The sequence below is a fragment of the Strongylocentrotus purpuratus genome, unplaced genomic scaffold (assembly GCF_000002235.5).
Source record: "Strongylocentrotus purpuratus isolate Spur 01 unplaced genomic scaffold, Spur_5.0 spur5_scaffold_12, whole genome shotgun sequence".
In the NCBI taxonomy this organism is placed as follows: Eukaryota; Metazoa; Echinodermata; class Echinoidea; order Camarodonta; family Strongylocentrotidae; genus Strongylocentrotus; species Strongylocentrotus purpuratus.
Genome location: NW_022145597.1, coordinates 5,729,697 through 5,748,938, shown reverse-complemented (window position 1 = coordinate 5,748,938; position 19,242 = coordinate 5,729,697). Strand labels below are relative to the sequence as shown.

Genomic DNA, 19,242 nt, shown 5'->3' with positions numbered 1-19,242 from the left:
CATCATTTTATCATCTTTCAACATGCTTAAGATTTCTCCAAGGAACTCAAATGCAGTTTGATGTATGATATCTGGTCCAAACATTAACATACAATAATCTGGAGAAAAAAATTATCAATAATTATCCATTATTTGGACCCTAAAATAAATATTTTAATACATACAAAAATAGGATATGATTTTCCATTAAGCACTGCAAGCGCATTGCATGTACTTTTTCACATGTGAAAAGGTATCATCATTTGTGTACCGGCTACCCTGATGAAGTGTCATGTCCTCTGCTCTTATCAGAGGTTTATCTGCTTTAAGAAGGCTGGGAAATTATTTTAAGAAGCATAACTTACTTGATAAATATGCAGCATGATCGTGCCTCAGGCTGTACATGCTATTAGCCTCTCTCTACATTCTTAATACTGATACACAGTGTATGAAGCACAAACATGTCTGCTTCTAACAAATGTAGATTATACCACCCCCCCCCCCCTCCCCCACAAAAGGAGAAAATCATTCTTTTTCTTCATTCTTTAATATGGTGCACATGTCTAACTGTACTGCAGTATAGGCCTCCAGCACTACATGTACATGTATGTCATCTGTCATTCGCATAGAGCTACAGGGCATTTGCTGTCATCATTTCAAACAAACTTGATGCTTTCCTGGCTCTCGATATGTATGTTAGTTGCAATCTTGACACATTTTTTGCTTATTTGTGTATTCTATTACTTTTTTTTTTGGGGGGGAGGGGGTAGGAGGGCACTTGACAATGGAATGAGAGACACAATGTACCAGCAAAACACAAGGAACCTCTGTATTTTTCTTCTTTGGTACAATTTCTAAATGCAAGTATCAAAAGAACTTCTTGAAAAATAAATGATGGTTGATATAAAACATGTACATGTACATGTACATGTACAACATGCAGGAATGTGTTTAGTAATATACATCCACATTTCGAACAATACATACATGTAAAGTACAATGTATGTATAAAGTGTAGGCCGTAGTCGTAATATTTCAAATATTCTTCATGTAAAACATGTTCATGTTCATATACATGTAAATACGTGGAGAGTGGGTTGATGTGTACCGCAAATGCATATGAGCTATGTATATCTGTATAGATATGACATCTGCATCTAAATAGAGCACATGTTGTATTGCATGGCACAGTCATCTCTCCAGCTTGCATTCATTGCGAAGCCTGCTTGTTGATAAACATGAGCATGTGTAGTGCACCACGCATGCAGTGTGACTGCGTGCTAATATACTGTAGTGTACAGCCCGAGATGGGAGGTTGATCAATCTTCATTTGATGATGGTATAGAGAGCAGTGAAAGAGATACATGTACATGCAGAGAGGGAGAGAGAGAGAGAGAGGGGGAGGGAGAGAGAGAGAAGGGGGGAGGGAGAGAGAGAGAAAGAGAGAGAGAGAAAGAAAGAGAGGGAGAGTGTGTGTGAGAGAGGGAGGAGGGAGAGAGAGAGTGAAAGAGAGAGAGAGAGTGTGTGTAAAAGAAAAATAGTGAAACAAAGAGACAAAGCAAGAGACAAGAAATTACACAAAAAGAAACATGTAGGGATACTATACTGAAGAGAGGAAAGAGGATAAAAGATAAGAGTGAGAGAAGGGTGAGATTAGAAGTTGATGAGTAGCAAGAAATAAAGAAATGATGTGAGGGAAAGATTAAAGAAAGCTAGAGAGACCGAACCATAAAAAGGAACAGACAAACATGAGATACCTCCTTGTAGAAAGAAGAAGATGCTATTACAAGTAGATGAGAGGAGGAAAGAAAATTTCAAGACAGCAAGGGAGAGAGGAGAAGAATGGAGGAGTTCAAGAGAAACAGATGTAAGGATGACGAGAGAGAGAGAGAGAGAGAGAGAGAGGGGGAGTGAGAGAGAGAAAGAGAGAGAGAGAGACTGAAGGAGGGTGATGGAGAGTAAGATAGATTGTGTGTGTGAGAGAGGGAGAGGGAGAGAGAGAGAGAGAGAAAGATAAATAGAGAGAAAGAGTGGGAGAGTTAGAGAGAAAGAGTGGGAGAGTTAGAGAGAAAGAGTGGGAGAGTTAGAGAGAAAGAGTGGGAGAGTTAGAGAGAAAGAGTGGGAGAGGGATAGACAAAGAGAGGGAGAGGGATAGAGAAAGAGAAAGAGAGTAGGAGTAGGAGAGGGAGAGGTTAGTTTCTATATTGAGATGATGTATGGTGATGAGAGTAAGACCATTGCTATGTCAAGTATCCACCACTCACTCCAAGCAGTCTAATACCAAGTCACCTGGCTCTTCATACACCAGTATAGGACTACACTCTGTTAAAGGGATATGTTATACTTTATGATATACTAGGTCTCTGTTTTTTGTTTTGTTTTCCTTTGTTTTTCACCATGATGATAGAAAAACACAAAGGCATTAAAGGATATATACACAGATCAGAATACATGTATCCCTAACTTTAGTAACTTTCATATCTACCACAGATTTGAATGTTTAACGTGAACTTCTCTTTCTTTCTATTTAAAAAAAGTATAACAGGTGAACTAGCTAGTTCAAGGGTATAATACATGTACATTCCACTAAATGGTGTGTTGGGCCTCTGTTTGTTTTTTGTTTAAATCTCCGAGACAAAACATAACAGAAGACATGTACATGTAAACAGAAAATCACTAACTTTACATCTACTGCAGATTTAAACACAATAAAATCTTTAAAGAGTTTATATACATGAGGATGACTAGCACAATACTACTGATATGCCAGAGCAAAGGGTTTGAATATGTCACTGCAATCCCATCATCGCCAAAATATTAATCTTATAACTTGATAATTCTTGGGACCATTAACCTGTCAAGCCTCGATAGGCTTTTAATGGTGGCCCCTTTTATTCTTCATATTTGATATGAATTCCTTTGATGTCCGTTGTATTTTACCTAGAAATGCTTTGTATATATTTAAATGTTTTGCATATTGTGTTTAACTGAAGATCGAATAAAGAATGAACTTGAATAAACTGGAGGTACACAATACAAACATGTAATTTATACAAGTGTAAGCATGTGTACAGTGAGGCCTATTGAAATTACAACCCCTAGTCGGCCTAGTGGGTCACTGACCAGGTTCATGGTGAGGTCACTATCACACAGATGTTCATTCCACTCATAGACATCCTTCATACATGTATGTGACCATGGCCTTCCCCAGTGTGATGTCATCATATATCATGTGCATAGAAATTACATGTACATGTATAATGCAGAACTTTAGATGTACATTACATGTATGTTTACCTAGAGCCTGAATGTACCTACAATGTATGTGTATACATTGTAACCAGCGCCTGTTAGTGTTAGGCCCAGCCAAACACCAACCCTACACCTAAGATAAAAACCCAATAGATTGGTTCACTAACTACATGTACGTCCCAATTGTATGTATACTTTTAAACAAAGGATGTTCATGACAACCTGAAAGCTTGTCCAATGCTTGCCTTACATACATGTAGCAACAAGTTATGTAAGCAGACTGGATTCCAAGTATTGTAGTTCTTTTTAAACTCTTTTTTACACATTACTTACATGTACATACGCTTGTTTCTTTAGATCTTCTGCAGGTGCCCATTTCATTTCTCAATTTCCAACTTTCTTCATATTTGCTACATGTAGTAGAGTTGTTTATTTTTAAAAACATGTAAATCCGAAATTATCACCATCACGTTTTATCTATCAATATATGTTAATTGAGTTTAAAATGTAAATGTCAAATCTACATGTTATGAGAAAAGGAAATGAAATGCTTTGTCCATTTTCTCTTTTTTATCTTCCTTTTCCCCCACTCGTCCATGTATGTAAGTTCAATTTATTTTAATGTATGATGTGCAATATATTGAAGTTTCCATTATTGTTATTGTTAATTTATTCCTTGAACTAATTTGTGATTGTTTCCATATTGATGTACATGTACATGTATTTTTAATTTCTGTTTATTTCTTTGAACTTTGTAATCTTTGTTTGTATCAGTCTCCCGACTTTTTGAACATGGAATTTTGAAACAATAAATCGAAATGAATGAAAAAATGAATGAACGAAAATAACATGTCAATGGAATAACTTGTCACTAGGTCCCCAGGAAAGAAACATCCTATGTTAGTAACATCCAATGTTATTGCAACCCTAATTAACTCTACACATGTAAGTGAATAAATTTATCCATACATCTGATGCTCTAAGCTTGGGGGCTTTACATCATGACATACATGTACAGTACATCATCTGCTAAATTCAGCATCTTACAACATGCACATGTGTGCAAACGATACAGTAACATACCTATTTAAAGGGAAGCATATCAAATACATTTGGTTCTAAACCTCTTTCATACTGGTTATGACTAGTTATGACCAAAGTTGAAGTGACTTGTCTTGAGGTCATTTCAATAGGAAACAATTGTTTTAAAAGCACTACAAAATGAAGGTACATGAGGTCAGCATTAGCTTGTGTACCAAAAACCAATCAATTATTCTTTAGGGGCAGATCTTTTGCAGATGCTGGACCAAACCTCTGTAACAATCTTCTCAAATTCATACCACAGGCACCCACTTCTGCAACGTTCAAACCTGTACCAAAAACGCACCTCTTTGGCCTTAATTAATTAGCTTAAACTGTATTTAATCCTTACTTATAGTGTACATGTACATTATTGTTTTGTCCATGTTAACTATATTTCTATTATGTTAATTACTATGTTAAGTTAGTAATTTTAGTAGTTATAAGATTTGTATATTTCTCTGTTTATTCCTTTTGCATGATTATATTTCTCGTAATTCATGCTCGTACAGCACATAGAGAAACTTTTGTTTATTATACGCTTTATAAATATTGTATTATTATAATTATTACAGTACATGCACAGTATGAGCATGTAGCTTTCGTTATGCATGCGCGTTGTTTCAAGTTCCGCGCGGAGCAGACAAAAATGCAAAAATGAAGGTCGCGTTGTTGTGTTTAAGTGTGTCCTGTTCTTGGTGCAGGCTCAGGTTCAGGAAGAAACACTCTGTACCTTGGTCAGAGCGTTAACTGGAGACCATATGAACTTATAAATATTAAAAACCACATCAAAAAATGTATTTGAATGTAGGAACAGTGGAATATTCTACATTCTACATTTCCTACATTATCTCTACTCACTCCATATGTCTTTGCTTGTCCATTACATACATGTACTTTGCACAGTTTCCAGGGGAGCCTGTTGAACTTTAATGAATCATGTCAATAGGGACTGGGGGTGCATCCGTGTCATCTTACAACAACAAACACACGCTAGCAGGAGACAATCTTGGCCAATTTGTTTCCCTCGGATGTACTGAAGATGTAAATTGACGGCAACATAGTTTGAAGTTCATCATCGTGTGATTGACTTACAGTGTTTGGACGTGTTAACCTATAGATAGTTGGTTCAGAGCCAGAAGGCCGTTAACGCTGTGTTGAAGTACATGAGTGAATGCCCTTCTGGCTCCAAGCGGATGAGATCTTCATTTAATCCTGTCATATCTTGACATGTATGCATGGACGATGTAGAGCTGTACAATGTGTATACATGTATGCATGTAGTGCATTTGTCAATGAACATACAATACAACGTACATGTTCTAAAGCAAGATGATACATACGGTAGTACTAGCCCTGGTCAGTGTATACTGTAGGTGATGATAATGGTTTGTTTTTATGCGACTGTTAAAGCCTCGGTTACAAATGCCATTATGAACTGCCACGAACGCCGTACATGTACGAATGATTTTCAGACAATGGAAATTCGGGAAGACAATGGAAAAACAGGGAGATTCGTACGAAATTATCGTTCGTACGAACCTTTGTGACCGTAGCATAAGACAGCATTTTTAAATGCTTTTTACATTTACACATAAATAATCAACTAGGGAACCGATGGCCTTACCTAAGGGCACAAGTGCATCCGACTTGGTCTGTAACTCGGGACCTCCTAGTTACGAGGACACTGCTCTACTACTTGGTTATCCCATCTCCAGGGTATTGTTTCACAAAACCATCATAAGCACAAGATCGCCAACAACCCATTGAAACATGTATTAAAAGGAGATGTTGGTAAACTTGTACTTAATGGTTTCGTAAAAACGCTGCACATGTTTCTACGTGTACATACATGTAGACTAAGATGTTTGTATTTTAAGGACTACATCTCACATCATCTTTCTTGAAGTCCATTGCCTAGACTGTTCAGGAGTTATCATAACATCCGCCAGCTTACAAACTGGATACACTATTTGTGCCAAAATACTTATGAGGGAAACTGAATGTGTGGGGAATCTTGTGAATTAGTAGTGTCAGCACACATGCAAAGACTAACAAAAATAGTCTAAGTGAAAATAGTCAGAATCTTGTCTTTGAGTATATTTCTCTAGCTCCAGGCTGGTACTACAGGAGCATCATGCAAATGCCATATAATCCAACCATCTATTTAAATGCATAGTTGCATACATGTGCATCACAATGCATGCATGTATATTAAACTGAACACCATTTCAATGACACATCATATTTCTATTCACACTCCAAACTGTGTTCCCACACCTTGACCTTGGACGTGGGGTAATGGTTTCACACCTTCATATTATCACTACCTATGGTCAATCCACAATCAATGAATCCATGCAGTGTTCTTGTGGTGACTACAGTCAAACTTTTTGATCTTGGGCTATCACTTTCGACTCTGGCAATTTCAGGTACAAGTCACAAACAGTATGAAAAATGAATTGAATGTACTGTACAGTCTATTGTATTGTATGCATCTACACATACATGTGTGCCCAAACGTTGTGTGTCCAAACGGGTTGTGTATCCGGCAAACAATCTTCAAACAGCTATTTGAAGAAGTTTACATCCAGTATTTTATAACTTTTCTTTAAAAATTGTTGGACAATTCTATAAAGAACAAATGATGATTGTGCTATCTGATGGATACTTAAATTAAATATGAGGGCAAAAGAGAAGGTCTGTAAGTTTGTTAAGTGTCCGGACACCCAACCCCCCAATCAAACATGTAGGCATAGGCCAACATTTACATAGGAAAGTATGTTGGGTTATGACGCCGGGGAAACACCCAATATTTGAAGAAGCGAAATAGAAATTGTGGCTGGTTAAGCTTCTTTACAATATCTGTACAAATATCACTTGACAAGTTGACATTAACACATTTTTATTATTTGATCTGTAAAGGAGTTTTTAATCAAAGGAAGTAATTTAGAATCGGATACCTTCATAAAAACTTCGCGGCCAAGTATAAATTCATTGGTTGATTGGTCGGTTGGTTTGTTTGTTTTACCTGATAGAGAAGAAAGCATGAGCTTGTAAGCAAGCAACTAAGGGATTGATGGCTTCAAGTCTTCTCCGTGGGACTTGGTAATAAGGATTAAAGTCTTACCAAAGGGCACTACCACATCGGCTTGGTTTTGAACCCGGGACCTCCAGTTACGAGACCACTGCTTTACAACTGGGTCCTCATGCCTCCATTGGCTGTATAACAAGTCATCGTTGACCATTGATAACAATAACAAGGTGTGAAACTATCATCCCACACCTAAGGCCTTATTGTGGGACTAAAGGGTCGATTGTGAATCTATAGAAATATGAGGCATCTTTGGAAAAGGTTGGCGTTTATTTGATTGAAGTACATGCATTTAATTTTAAATCAGACTTGCCAATTTGCCTTGGATTGGGAACTGAAGTTACTGTAGATCCATCAAAAGCTTTTCTTAATGCTGTAAACTGCATATACATGTACACGTTCTCTGCAAGTGGAGGGGGGGGGGGTGGGCAGCAGGAAGATTTCATGTGATGCATTATGGGAAAAAGTCAACAAAAATATCAGCTGTGGAATTGTTATACCCTATGAGATAAGGGGATTTAACTAGAATATTGGGTGGGGAAGTTTTGAATATCGTCTGGGGTAAAATTTTGAGCTGATCCTTTTGAGTGACTTGGTAACATTATTGAAAGTTCATGAAAAAACTGTAATTTGTGTATAAAATGTTACTTGTTATATTCCTTCTACTGCACTAACTCTCTAACATGCAACAAATCATGAAAAACTATCAAAATACAAAGATATTTATGGTTTTCTTTGAAGGCGTCACTGTGCGACACCCTCCAACAGTGAATTCTCCCAACCATTTTTGATTTTCCCAACCTTTTTTCCATGAAAATAAAGCATAAGACAGACTTTTAAAAATCTGTCAACACTTAAATGTCTGGAATGGTATATAATGTAGAGCCAATTCATTGCTTTGTGACGATTTAAATTCGCCTAAAATGTAATTAAATTGTAATAATATGGTTGGGAGAATTAAGGAATCGATTAGATCTGTTTTTCTCAGTTTTCATCATTAATAATAGTTTGTTTTCACTCAAACTTCCAGATTATATTGTACGTCTAGCATTGGAGTCACTACCTTAGCACAATTTTCTCTCATCTGAACAATGTTACCAAGTTCCTTTAACTATCACTCTTACTGACCCTACTCACAACATCATTTTGGCCACCTTTTGGCCACCTTTTGGCCAAAATTACTCACGACATCATTTTGGCCACTTTTTTGCCCAAACTGGCGGTTGTGGTCACTTTTCGTTAGGTTTTTTTTCTCCAATCGCTATTATCAGCGAAGGAGATTTGAGTGGCCTATTCTAAATATGCCCTGATGCTAGTAACCCTTACCCTAGATGATGGATGTTCATGTTGTTGGGGTATTTTAAAGTTTAGCCCAGAAATTAATCATATTTTTGTAGACGGTAGATGGAAGAGTTATCCGTGTCTGCGTCACAATCCACTGACTAAATTGCCAAAATGAGATTGGCATTCTACTTTCTAAGTCTCTATGTAGATTTATTGAACTCATGTTTCAAACATTCATAACTCTCTTGTTGGTATGATTTATTTCGAACTTTTTAAGATCTATTTCGCAGTTCTGTTTCTCTTAATGTTCTGCTATCATACAATTATTAGTATACAAATGAATGTATCACAAAGGTCAAAGCTGAAGGTTGATTTGCCCTTTATTAACGTGTGATATCATTCATAGACAGCATAGTTTTATTAGGGTGTCTGATCATGGCATGCACTCTGTTTTGTGTGCTAAACGCCTACCCATAACAATTGCATGCATCCCTATGCAGTCTACCTGCATTGAGCGCTCATGCAAAATTGGTCAATGTTTTTATTACCAAATTGTGATTCACACCTTTATCGCTTGTGATCCTGAAGGCGATGCACAACAAATGAGGTGTCATATGAAAGAGTAGGTTCTTCACCATATGCTCCAAAAGGGTCGACTCCGAACTCTAAAAATATCTTGATCAAAACAGCGATTTAATAATGATAATAATAATAATAATAATAATAATAATAATAATAATAATAATAATAATAATAATAATCTTTTAGTCCACTCCAAATTTTATTGAACCGAAACGGAAATTCTTTTTGCCCAATTGTGAGCCCAATCGTGAGCCCGGCAGCCACTGAGCAGCGCCAGATCGACGTTAAACATTGTTTCCATCGTAGCTCCGAGATTTCCCACTTTTGTGAACTGACCCGAGGGATAAGTAGTTCAAACGTAAGGAATATATCTACCACCTACATGTATATGCTTATTTTGTTGCTAGTCCTGAGGGATCAGATGCGATTACAGTTTGAAAATACCCTTCCCCTGCTTCTTGAATCAGCTAAGTAGGGAAGCGTGACTCTTCTCAGCCCAAATCCATACATAGTGAGTTTGGTGACAGCGCGTAGAATCTGCACATGCATATATATTTCACGCTCGGTAGCTCACATAACGTTCAGCGGCGCGAAACAAACTTTGTGCGTGCTACCTGTGTTGCAAGTCCTTTTTACACGCTATATACTGCGTGTGCGCAGTGAGTTCGGAAAGCGTGTGTGTATGTATTCGGATTGCGCGTGTGTGTTTGTGTATTCAATTGGCATGTGGTTGCACAATGAAGACAACGGAGGTGGAGTTTCCAGATCCTTCTCAAGTAGAGCTGCAGCTAAGCAACCCGCCTACGCTTTGCCTGTCGCGTGATGCATCTGTTGAGCACAATTTATAACTTGGCGTGTACCTCTTTTTCGTCCGTTCTGGACAAAAATTGAATGAATATTCCCTAGATTTGTGGGGGGGGGGGGGGGGTCCATATCTTTTGATAGAAACATCAGCGAGTCTTGAAATTTGAAATGTGTTCTTCTGAGTAGAGGGGTCTAGACTAGTTGATTTTTTTCAACTATCCAATCATATTTGGTGAAAAACAATCCAAAATGTCAAAAGGGAAAATTGAAAAATCGTTCAGACCCAAACATGTTTTAGACATTTACTGCAGTGTAATGCCCACATCTCTTGTCGTCTCAAAATCACTAAAGCATTATCATCAATATCATCAAGATTTCATGTAACGGGACCATGGAGAGATGCTTGCAATTGCATTCAGCACAAAACTCACTCTTGGCTTGCACTATGCACTAGCACACAGCCCCTTGCATTGGCAATACATTGCAATGATGCAGCACTGCACTGGTATTGAAATGTGTGGATTGCATGCCACAGCTCACAGACACAATCGGAGCGGAGAGACATTGTTGAGTGTTCGCTCCCGACTCGACACTCATCCACACAATAATCACTTAACAAAATCGTGAAGTTTATTGCAAATAGATACATTTTGACATTACAGAAAGGAAAATCCATGAATCATACGCTGTCGGGAAAAATATAATCACCTTGTAAAAAGCTCCATTCGCATCTCGAACTTCTACACCAACAAAATCCTCCATGATTGTCTCAAAATCCATAACGATATCATATGCATGAAATTGTGTAGAGAGGTCAAACAGCGAACTTTACCTGTCGCTAATTTCATTCAGCTATGGTGTGTGTGAAAAATATTGCAGAATGGCGATGCATGGTTATGAATAGAGGTTGTGTAATTGAGATGACACGATTTATGTCGAGACATTTTTTTTTAATTGTTTAGATATTTCTGGATTATAGCAAATGTAATGTTATTTATTTTAAACAAGTGTTTTATTTTATTTCTCTTGCATGTTAGAAGGGGACAATATTGATTGAAGTTATGCAGTTGTTATAATTTTGTCAATGAGTTAGCCTCTTACTCCCCTCTTTTAAATAATGGTACTGTCTCGGAGCAACATCGTTGGCATACCATTCACAAGCATCCAACCTTTTATTTTGATGTATTGACTTCATAGAGAAGGCATCTCTTAATTTCTTTTTTCCATTTGATTTTTTAGTGAAAAATGAAAGTGACTATTTTCATGAAAGGTAATGTTTTTTTTTTTTTTTTACCATAAGCTGATTTAAGAAAATAAGAGAGTTTTCTATTAGAGTGCAAGAGCAAATTGCCACTGTTTTATTAGCTGTATAGTTTGTTTGTTTATTTGTTTGTTTTGTTAAGGATTAAGCTTTCATTCTGTAAAAAGAACGTCAATCACCCACAATTTTTTTTTCGAGACAAACAAATTAAAAGAAAAAAATATATACATTCATCCCTCAATCTGAATAACCTTTTTTTTTTTTTAGAAACTCTGAAGTTTTCGGGGCAATTCTTTTAATTCCTCTTCTTTAACCTCTTCCGTCTTCTCTAACCTCTCCTTTTTATTATTTTCCCTTCTTCTTCTTCTCTCTATTATTGTTCTTTTTGGTCTTCTCTTCTGTTCCTCCTCTATCTCCTCCACCCTACATAATTTGACTACTCACCGACAGAGGGGGGTGCATGTTTTGATGTTATAAAAGAGAGACAAATTATTTTGCTCGTACTGGCACATTAATTACAAAGTGTCCAAGCCTGTTCTGAGTCCAGTGGCGGATCCGCCCCCCCCCCCCCCCTGGGAAAAAAATGTGTAAAACACGTGATTTTTTACCTTTTGGGGGGATGCCCCCCCCCCCTGGCGCCCAAGGTGGGTGGGTGCAAATTTTTTAATTTCCGAGGGCCAAAAAAAAATGTGCTCACTACCCCCCCCCCCCCCCCCCCACGACTTTTCGGCCGGTGCGATTTAACAAATTTTCGGGAGCAAAAAAAAAAGTTGGGCCCCCTCCCCTAAGAAATCCTGGATCCGCGCCTGTCTCAGTCCCTACCCCACTCCCCCCCCCCCCCCTCTCTCTCTCTCTCTCTCTCTCTCTCCCTCCCCTCTCTCCCTCTATGTCTCTCCCCTCCCCTTCTTTCAAAAGTGGGTCGAATTATTTCAAACAGACCTCAAGTTAATTTGTATTTACAATTTTATTTACAATTTCATATACAATTTCAACGATCATGACATAATAAGCCTCCATTCAAGTCTGAAAACGCCTGCTGTCCCTCCTCCAACCAAAACAGCAAAACAGTTTCCCCCACTTCCGTCTCCTTCCAGTTACAACAGCCTGATCTTTGTTATCTTGATCACTCTCCTTCTTCCTATCTTCATTCTTTCCTCTTTGAAGTCTGCGGCCTCTTGTATCACCGCCAACACCTCTTTCAATTCGTTAATGTTCTTTGCCTCCGCAACCAAAGTGATCGCCAGCTCCTCCACCGCCTTCATCTCCTCCTCTTCAGCCTGTATCTCTTCCTCTTCTGTCTTCATCACCTGCTCTTCCTCAGCCTTCATCTCCTCTTCCCCTGCCTTCACCTCCTCCTCTTCCTCCTCTGCCGTTATCTCCTTCTCCTCAGCCTTCAGCCCCTCCTAGTCAGCCTTCATCTCCTCCTCCACCTCCTCCTCCTCAACCTTTTTCTCCTCCTCCTCTGCATTCATCTCCTCCTCCTCCTATGACTTCATCTCCTCCTCCTCTGTCTTCATCTCCTCCTCCTCTGCCTCCAGCTCCTCGTCCTCTGCCTTCATCTCCTCCTCCTCTGTCTTCATCTCCTCCTCCTCTGCCTCCAGCTCCTCGTCCTCTGCATTCATCTCCTCCTCCTCCTATGACTTCATCTCCTCCTCCTCTGTCTTCATCTCCTCCTCCTCTGCCTCCAGCGCCTCGTCCTCTGCATTCATCTCCTCCTCCTCCTATGACTTCATCTCCTCCTCCTCTGTCTTCATCTCCTCCTCCTCTGCCTCCAGCTCCTCGTCCTCTGCATTCATCTCCTCCTCCTCCTATGACTTCATCTCCTCCTCCTCTGTCTTCATCTCCTCCTCCTCTGCCTCCAGCTCCTCGTCCTCTGCATTCATCTCCTACTCCTCCTATGACTTCATCTCCTCCTCCTCTGTCTTCATCTCCTCCTCCTCTGCCTCCAGCTCCTCGTCCTCTGCATTCATCTCCTCCTCCTCCTATGACTTCATCTCCTCCTCCTCTGTCTTCATCTCCTCCTCCTCTGCCTCCAGCTCCTCCTCCTCTGCCTTCATCTCCTCCTCCTCTGACTTCATCTCCTCCTCCTCTGCCTTCAGCGCCTCATCCTCTGCCTTCATCTCCTCCTCCTCTGCCTCCAGCTCCTCGTCCTCTGCCTTCATCTCCTCGTCCTCTGCCTCCAGCTCCTCCTCCTCTGCCTTCATCTCCTCCTCCTCTGCCTCCAGCTCCTCGTCCTCTGCCTTCATCTCCTCCTCCTCTGCCTTCAGCTCCTCCTCCTCTGCCTTCAGCTCCTCCTACTCTGCCTTCAGCGCCTCCTCCTCTGCCTTCAACTCCTCGTCCTCTGCCTTCAGCGCCTCCTCCTCAGCCTTCTTCTCCTTCTCCTCTGCCATCATCTCCTCCTCTTCTGACTTCATATCCTCCTCCTCTGCCTCCAGCTACTCCTCCTCTGCCTTCAGCGCCTCATCCTCTGCCTTCAACAGGACTCCTCGTCCTCGTCTTCATCTCCTCCTCCTCTGCCTTCAACTCCTCCTCCTCTGTCTTCATCTCCTCCTCCTCTGCCTCCAGCTCCTCGTCCTCTGCCTTCATCTCCTCCTCCTCTGCCTTCAGCTCCTCCTCCTCTGCCTTCAGCTCCTCGTCCTCTGCCTTCAGCGCCTCCTCCTCTGTCTTCAACTCCTCGTCCTCTGCCTTCAGCGCCTCCTCCTTAGCCTTCATCTCCTCCTCCTCTGCCTTCATCTCCTCCTCCTCTGACTTCATCTCCTCCTCCTCTGCCTCCAGCTACTCCTCCTCTGCCTTCAGCGCCTCATCCTCTGCCTTCAACAGTACTCCTCGTCCTCGTCTTCATCTCCTCCTCCTCTGCCTTCAACTCCTCCTCCTCTGCCTTCAGCTCCTCCTCCTCTGCCTTCAATTCCTCGTCCTCGTCTTCATCTCCTCCTCCTCTGCCTTCAACTCCTCCTCCTCTGTCTTCATCTCCTCCTCCGATGTCCTCATCTCCTCCCCCTCTGTTTTCAACTCCTCCTCCTCTGCCTTCAGCGCCTCCTCCTCAACCTTCATCTCCTCCTCCTCTACCTTCATCTCCTCCTCCTCTGTCTTCATCTCCTCCTCCTCTGTCTTCATCTCCTCCTCCTCTGTCTTCGGCTCCTCCTCCTCCTCTGCTTTCAGCTCCTCCTCCTCAGCCTTCATCTCCTCCTCCTCTGCCTTCATCTCCTCCTCCTCTGCCTCCAGCTCCTCGTCCTCTGCCTTCAGCGCCTCCTCCTCTGTCTTCACCTCCTCCTCCTATGCCGTTATCTCCACTTCCTCTGCCTCCAGCTCCTCGTCCTCTGCCTTCAACTCCTCCTCTGCCTTCAACTCCTCCTCCTCCTCCTCTGCCTTCAACTCCTCCTCCTCTGCCTTCAACTCCTCCTCGTCCTCTGCCTTCAGCTCCTCCTCCTCTGCCTTCATCTTCTCCTCTGCCTCCAGCTCCTCGTCCTCTGCCTTCATCTCCTCCTCCTCTGCCTTCAGCTCCTCGTCCTCTGCCTTCAGCGCCTCGTCCTCTGCCTTCAACTCCTCGTCCTCTGCCTTCAGCGCCTCCTCCTCAGCCTTCATCTCCTCCTCCTCTGCCGTCATCTCCTCCTCCTCTGACTTCATCTCCTCCTCCTCTGCCTCCAGCTCCTCGTCCTCTGCCTTCATCTCCTCCTCCTCTGTCTTCATCTCCTCCTCCTCTGCCTCCAGCTCCTCGTCCTCTGCCTTCATCTCCTCCTCCTCTGCCTTCAGCTCCTCCTCCTCTGCCTTCAGCTCCTCGTCCTCTACCTTCAGCGCCTCCTCCTCTGTCTTCAACTCCTCGTCCTCTGCCTTCAGCGCCTCCTCCTTAGCCTTCATCTCCTCCTCCTCTGCCTTCATCTCCTCCTCCTCTGACTTCATCTCCTCCTCCTCTGCCTCCAGCTACTCCTCCTCTGCCTTCAGCGCCTCATCCTCTGCCTTCAACAGTACTCCTCGTCCTCGTCTTCATCTCCTCCTCCTCTGCCTTCAACTCCTCCTCCTCTGCCTTCAGCTCCTCCTCCTCTGCCTTCAACTCCTCGTCCTCGTTTTCATCTCCTCCTCCTCTGCCTTCAACTCCTCCTCCTCTGTCTTCTTCATCTCCTCCTCCGATGTCTTCATCTCCTCCCCCTCTGTCTTCAACTCCTCCTCCTCTGCCTTCAGCGCCTCCTCCTCTGCCTTCATCTCCTCCTCCTCTGCCTCCAGCTCCTCGTCCTCTGCCTTCAGCGCCTCCTTCTCTGTCTTCACCTCCTCCTCCTATGCCGTTATCTCCACTTCCTCTCCCTCCAGCTCCTCGTCCTCTGCCTTCAACTCCTCCTCCTCTGCCTTCAACTCCTCCTCCTCCTCTGCCTTCAACTCCTCCTCGTCCTCTGCCTTCAGCTCCTCCTCCTCTGCCTTCATCTTCTCCTCTGCCTCCAGCTCCTCGTCCTCTGCCTTCAGCTCCTCGTCCTCTGCCTTCATCTCCTCCTCCTCTGCCTCCAGCTCCTCGTCCTCTGCCTTCATCTCCTCGTCCTCTGCCTTCAGCTCCTCCTCCTCTGCCTTCAGCTCCTCGTCCTCTGCCTTCAGCCCCTCCTCCTCTGCCTTCAACTCCTCGTCCTCTGCCTTCAGCGCCTCCTCCTCTGCCTTCAGCGCCTCATCCTCTGCCTTCAACAGGACTCCTCGTCCTCGTCTTCATCTCCTCCTCCTCTGCCTTCAACTCCTCCTCCTCTGTCTTCATCTCCTCCTCCTCTGCCTCCAGCTCCTCGTCCTCTGCCTTCATCTCCTCCTCCTCTGCCTTCAGCTCCTCGTCCTCTGCCTTCAGCGCCTCGTCCTCTGCCTTCAACTCCTCGTCCTCTGCCTTCAGCGCCTCCTCCTCTGACTTCATCTCCTCCTCCTCTGCCTCCAGCTACTCCTCCTCTGCCTTCAGCGCCTCATCCTCTGCCTTCAACAGTACTCCTCGTCCTCGTCTTCATCTCCTCCTCCTCTGCCTTCAACTCCTCCTCCTCTGCCTTCAGCTCCTCCTCCTCTGCCTTCAACTCCTCGTCCTCGTCTTCATCTCCTCCTCCTCTGCCTTCAACTCCTCCTCCTCTGTCTTCATCTCCTCCTCCGATGTCTTCATCTCCTCCTCCTCTGCCTTCAGCGCCTCATCCTCTGCCTTCAACTCCTCGTCCTCGTCTTCATCTCCTCCTCCTCTGCCTTCAACTCCTCCTCCTCTGCCTTCAACTCCTCCTCCTCTGCCTTCAGCGCCTCATCCTCTGCCTTCAACTCCTCGTCCACGTCTTCATCTCCTCCTCCTCTGCCTTCAACTCCTCCTCCTCTGTCTTCATCTCCTCATCCTCTGCCTTCAACTCCTCCTCCTCTGTCTTCATCTCCTCCTCCTCTGCCTTCAACTCCTCCTCCTCTGCCTTCAGCGCCTCCTCCTCTGCCTTCAACTCCTCCTCCTCTGCCTTCAGCACCTCCTCCTCTGTCTCCAGCTCCTTCTCCTGTCTTCATCTCCTCGTCCTCTGCCTTCAGCGCCTCCTCCTCTGTCTCCAGCTCCTTCTCCTCTGTCTTCATCTCCTCCTCCTCTGCCTTCAGCTCCTCCTCCTCTGTCTCCAGCTCCTTCTCCTCTGTCTTCATCTCCTCGTCCTCTGCCTTCAGCGCCTCCTCCTCTGGACAAACTCGTCAATTTGGATGTCTGAATGTCATTCAGATAGACATACTCACTGAAGGCAAGAGCATCTGCCAACTCGTGCTGAAATCTAGGAACTACTCGATTTGCTGAATAATGAAAAACAGAATCGGAGAAGACGACTTATATAATGACACTGTATATGATATACATCATTATGTTGATCATTTTGTATCAAAAATTAACAGCAAACATCAACTATTTAAGTTTCAAGGATTTCAATACGACTTTTATTATTATGCAAACTATTTTCTACATCCGCTTTATTGGAAATTTCAACATTTTGGATAAAATAATGAGAAATGTGTTTCTTTATCAAAGCTTATTTAATTCCTAAATATGTTTTTGTATATTTTTTCTAAATACATGACAACAGGATTAATGAGAATGTAACAATCTATACATACAATCACTATGAGAAGTCATGATACACACCGAAACGTACTTGTATACACTGTACAATCATGGTGTTATAATATCGAAGCAATTTAAATGATCTAGACTAAATATATGAAACGTACAGGAGGAGGAGTCTATCAAAAACTAATGCTTGTCTTTTAAAGACCCCCTGTCTGTAAAAAAAAAAAAAAAAAAAAAAAAAAAAACGCAAGATTATTTGGACGTTGCATATGATATTGATTTTTAACCTAAATCATGAAAAGAAAACATATCGCTATAAATTATTCTAGTTGTATGATTGATATCGACGTGTTTTCTAGATCTAGATATGACTTATATACGTTTGTCACTCATGATGAAAGATTCAAATCAAAGACAAATATTCTGATATATTCAGAAGAAATGCTACTAAATCGATGTAATAGCTATGAGCGCTTACAGCAATAATGATGAAAAGATAACTTCGTAACTATGCAGATCATGACGCATGCGCGTCACCGCATCCATTACGTCACAATTGAGCGCAGGACAACATTGCGCGATTTTATTCAAGACAGTTGTAACTATGTCAGGGGTTCACAATAATGTATTGATTTCAAAGTTATAATTTTGCCGTTAATGGGAATGTTGCATAATTGGTCTGGATGATCTGGAAATCACGTTTTACATTTAAAACTCATACAAGTTTTACGAAATGTTAGGATGATACCGAAGGGAACTTCTTACGTTACTTACCTCCTATCACTTTCTCTCTCTCTGTCTCTGTCTCTGTCTCTGTCTCTGTCTCTCTCTCTCTCTGTCTCTCCCTCTCTCTTATACAACTTAATTACTTTCTCTTTCATCCATGCATGGTAACAAATTTCCTTTTGTTTATTGCTGCTAATAAAGGCAATATAAAATGAAGAGAAGAATGAGGGAGAAAGAAATTGGTTCCCAGATCTTTTATTGTTATGTGTGTATCGGGGGGGGGGGGGGGGGGGCTAAGCCTAATGTTCTTTCGACTTTTCGTCATTCAGTAAAACTTGATGCCATTTAGCATCAAATATTCTGCAAATAACCGTTAGAATCAAAACATGTGTGATATTTTCAAGACTACTCGTGTTTTACAGTTACACTAAGTTGTCCCCAACACCTAATCAAATCTTGATCAAATCTCTCTTTTTAAAAAAAAAAATTACTCTTGCGCCCTCTACGCACAGAAGCTTCAAACCGACTGAACTTTCTGTCAATGAAAATCATCTCCTTCAATTTTATATGTTGGGAATTATATTGCAGCTCTGTGGTGTTGTGTTATAATGGTTCATGTGGCAATTCAAAAACAAAAGGGGAGGGGTAGGGATGATAAGCTGGAGGCACGTACGGTCCACCTACTTTGACTAGCCCCCATTAGCATATTTTCGAAGGAGGGTCAAGGAGAGCAATAAGACCGTCCCCCATCATAGTTTACGAAAACCAGGGCCCTAAAAGACTTCCTTATGACTCTATGGATTTCAATAAGCTAAGATGGTGTGCCCCCTGCTTTAGCGAAGGTCTGGATATGCCACTGCGTCACCACCCTTACGTATTGCAACACTGCAAAATCTAATTTGAACATACGAACATTACTCTTTATGGAAAATACATGTACAATAAGTTTTAATTATAAAGCCTCTAAAGCAAATTCTATACTGTCGAAGAAAAATGGCCCTAACAACATATTCCTCTTGCTGTTTTTTTTTTTTTTTTTTTTTTAATTTCTTTTCTTTTAGGTCACTTTTGTTTCGTTTTCGTTTAGACTTCATTTGCTTAGGCCTATGGTTTTTGCTCACTTGAAAAAAGTGTAAGCAATTGTTTGTCTCGTTTTTG

The 19,242-nt window shown here is 42.0% G+C and overlaps 4 protein-coding genes across 4 annotated transcripts in view; all 4 read right to left on the bottom strand.

Moving 5' to 3' along the window:
- LOC576173 (fragile X mental retardation syndrome-related protein 1) overlaps positions 1-10,925 on the bottom strand; it is a 34,369-nt gene extending 23,444 nt beyond the window's left edge. The window contains exon 1 of the mRNA XM_030981672.1: positions 10,784-10,925. Coding sequence (XP_030837532.1) covers positions 10,784-10,855 — 72 coding nt within the window. The 5' untranslated portion in view covers positions 10,856-10,925. The remainder of the gene's footprint in view (positions 1-10,783) is intronic.
- Positions 10,926-12,281: 1,356 nt separating this feature from the next.
- Positions 12,282-12,958, bottom strand: LOC115922835 (ribosomal biogenesis protein LAS1L-like). Its single transcript, XM_030982551.1, has 2 exons — positions 12,869-12,958; positions 12,282-12,727 (listed from the first exon to the last, which is right to left on the bottom strand). Exons 1-2 carry the CDS (start codon positions 12,956-12,958, stop codon positions 12,431-12,433), a joined length of 387 nt encoding a protein of 128 aa, XP_030838411.1. The 3' UTR covers positions 12,282-12,430.
- A 1,480-nt stretch (positions 12,959-14,438) lies between these two features.
- On the bottom strand, positions 14,439-15,533 carry LOC115922834 (golgin subfamily A member 6-like protein 7; the record flags this gene model as incomplete). The annotated part of the gene is given in 4 exon segments (XM_030982550.1): positions 14,439-14,687; positions 14,724-14,924; positions 14,976-15,239; positions 15,438-15,533. Coding segments are annotated over 4 exon segments (810 nt in total), but the record flags the coding sequence as incomplete, so codon positions are not given.
- A 72-nt stretch (positions 15,534-15,605) lies between these two features.
- Positions 15,606-16,212, bottom strand: LOC115922833 (caldesmon-like). The gene is made up of 2 exons (XM_030982549.1): positions 16,081-16,212; positions 15,606-15,992 (listed from the first exon to the last, which is right to left on the bottom strand). Exons 1-2 carry the CDS (start codon positions 16,210-16,212, stop codon positions 15,606-15,608), a joined length of 519 nt encoding a protein of 172 aa, XP_030838409.1.
- Positions 16,213-19,242: the final 3,030 nt, after the last annotated feature.

Bases quoted from the DNA above. Each gene is read 5' to 3' on its own strand.
- LOC115922833 (XM_030982549.1), bottom strand. From the start codon at position 16,212: ATGAAGTCAGAGGAGGAGGCGCTGAAGGCAGAGGACGAGGAGTTGAAG. The intron at 15,993-16,080 runs GCAGAGGAGGAG...GTCCTGTTGAAG, and splicing joins CAGAGGACGAGGAGCTGGAG to GCAGAGGATGAGGCGCTGAA.
- LOC115922835 (XM_030982551.1), bottom strand. From the start codon at position 12,958: ATGAATGCAGAGGACGAGGAGCTGGAGGCAGAGGAGGAGGAGATGAAG. The intron at 12,728-12,868 runs GCAGAGGAGGAG...GAGGGGCTGAAG, and splicing joins CAGAGGACGAGGAGCTGGAG to GCTGAGGAGAAGGAGATAAC.